The 2,687-nt window shown below is 39.5% G+C and overlaps 1 protein-coding gene across 1 annotated transcript in view; it reads left to right on the forward strand.

Moving 5' to 3' along the window:
* KIF13A (kinesin family member 13A) overlaps positions 1-2,687 on the forward strand; it is a 216,818-nt gene that overhangs the window by 87,203 nt on the left and 126,928 nt on the right. Inside the window, exon 2 of the mRNA XM_007461260.1 lies at positions 1,355-1,367. Coding sequence (XP_007461322.1) covers positions 1,355-1,367 — 13 coding nt within the window. The remainder of the gene's footprint in view (positions 1-1,354; positions 1,368-2,687) is intronic.

Genomic DNA, 2,687 nt, shown 5'->3' on the forward strand with positions numbered 1-2,687 from the left:
CTTTCCCTAGATTTAAAGGTTAGAGTTACCTACCTGATTGTGGAATCCATGGGGTTTCTTTCCTTGATTCTGAGCTCTGGGTTTTGTTTGGGGCCCCCAAAGTTCTGTGGGGAGTGTTAGACACAATGATGGAGAAAGAGCACCATGCTGGTTTTGCCTGTACCTTTTGGTTCCATGCCCTCTGCCCTGGAAAATCCATTTCTTATTCTCATGATTCTATTCCCTGTGCAGAAGGATTAAAGCCACTGGAAAAATTCCCCCATTTCTATTTAACAGTAATTTTGCAGTTTCTGAATTGATGATATTGCAGGTTGATTGAGAATAACCACATCAAGAAGGCCAAGACCCTGTGATAGGATCACATACCATAAAAATCATAATTCAGCTCAATTTTGTATACGATCAAAACATTTACAAAGCAAGTAAGCCTAATGGTTTGTTACTTTGAAAACTATTTCCTTTTCCGAGTTTTTTCTGGATGCAGTTTCAGTCATTTTTGAATGCAAAAAATGAATGATAGGGCTTCCCTGGTGACGCAGTGGTTGAGAGTCCGCCTGCCGATGCAGGGGACACGGGTTCGTGCCACGGTCCAGGAGTATCCCACATGCCGCGGAGCGGCTGGGCCCGTGAGCCATGGCCGCTGAGCCTGCGCGTCCGGTGCCTGTGCTCTGCAACGGGAGAGGCCACAGCAGTGAGAGGCCCGCATACCACAAAAAAAGAAAGCCCGTGCGCAGCAACAAAGACCCCAACAACGAAGACCCAACGCAGAAAAAAAAAAAAAAAAAAAAAAGAATGATAAAAAAATGCGTGTGTTGTTGGTGATAAGGAAGGATGTAACTTGCTTTTAAATTTTTATTCAGGGTTGAAATATGTGAAAATTGTCATCTAAACCATGGTTTTTAATTGGGAAAAAAATCCCATATTGATTATTTTTCAAAGGAAATATACATATATATTAAGGCGAATTTAAGAAAAATTTAGATGTGAAAATTGATTTTAAAGTATTTGACCACATGCAGTATGATTGCAGCATCTTTCTTTATGCTGATGCTCTTTTTGTTGGCTTTTTTAGAATCATTAAAAATACCTCTTAATGACTGGATACATTCTATTAAACCAGGAAAGAAACTGACACCTGCACTATATTTTTGAACAAATATAAAAGTTTATCACCTCAGGCAGTGAAGTGAATATGGCTCCAGATCTTTGCGAAGTAGAATATCTTTCAGGTCACGTAATCAAGATGCTGAGTTTCCCTTGTTTTTTTCTCTTTCATTGCTTCCTTCTGACGTGTGGCTGCTGTGTTGACAACCTCTCTACTTCTGCTGCCGAATCTTTTGTTTCCATCATTCAGGAAACCTCCCAAGGTAAGCACTGATATGGAATTTGGCATGCATGCTGGCCAAGTGTGCCAAAATCCTGAATTTTATCCATCACAGTAACCCATGTGAAACACCTCTGCTTTTGAGAAGACAAATTGGCATTCTAATGGAAAACTTAAACCGTGAGCAAACAATTAATGTTGGTAATGATATAAAATGCGAATGGTCCTCCACATTTACAAAGAACTTTCATACATTATTTCATTCTTGGAATTAATGCTTGGGTCAGAACAAACCTGTTTGGTTACTGTTTCTGTTTTATTGATGATGAAACGCGGCTCAGAGAGATGAAATAAAATGTCCTAATTCACAGATTGGGTAAGCGGAGAACTAGATAATATTACCACCTAGAAAATGGAAAAACAAAAATGGTAACATAATGATAGGTTAGTAACTCTGGTTATTGACTGCACAAACTACCTTTTCTGGGTCCTACTAAGAATAATTGATATCATCAGAAAAATTCTCCGAACTTTTAGGGTTTCAACCATCTACCAACTTTATGTGCTTTTTTTGGAGTTTCTAGCTAATCACAAAGTCCACTCATCAGAGCTAGCCCCCTTATTCTGGCCAGCCTTTGATAGCATGTGTGCCAGTGAGAAGCCCAAAAGTTAGGAAAAGAAGAAAATGAGAAGCAGGGCATCTGAATGACCAACTGCTAAATAACTGAAGGTTGATTTTATTACTGGTGAGTATTTTATTGGGTATCCAAGGGACACTTAGTGCCAAAAGGAAGGAAAAATGCAACAAGCCCCGGACCAATGATGCTGGTTATAGCTTTGTTTTTTGAGATAGGATCAAGTCAGGCTACACCTACACACATTATCTGGTCAGAATCTAAGACATGTTGGGTGAGGGGAAGAAATCCAGAATAGATTAGGTTTACTTACCTCTGGGATTATGAAGGAAAATCTAACTTAGCTTTTGAAGTATTGAAAGCCACGAAATTGCTAAATGTTAGCCTTTATGTTTATTGAAGGCAGTATAGGAATGGTCCTTGGCCCAAGAGTTCCAGCTCCAAGAAGGAAGGCATACATTGAACAAATAATATTAAATCTTTTAAGAAAGAGGAAATATATGATGTTTAGAAGTATAAGCACTGGCATCCTGGCCACATCTGGGGGATTGGAAGGTTCTCCCTGAGCAATTATTGATGTGGATATATCCCTAAAATTTGCAACCAAAAATGTCTCTGCTACTCAGAAAGATGGGAGCTCCCCTTAAGTAGCTCTTCCTTCCCTTGCTGTTGGTTCCGAGAGGTTTCAGAACGGACAGTCAACCTTGTGATGTATTTCATTCTTTCCC

Source organism: Lipotes vexillifer, unplaced genomic scaffold (genome assembly GCF_000442215.2).
Source record: "Lipotes vexillifer unplaced genomic scaffold, Lipotes_vexillifer_v1.1 scaffold863, whole genome shotgun sequence".
Taxonomy (NCBI): domain Eukaryota; kingdom Metazoa; phylum Chordata; class Mammalia; order Artiodactyla; family Lipotidae; genus Lipotes; species Lipotes vexillifer.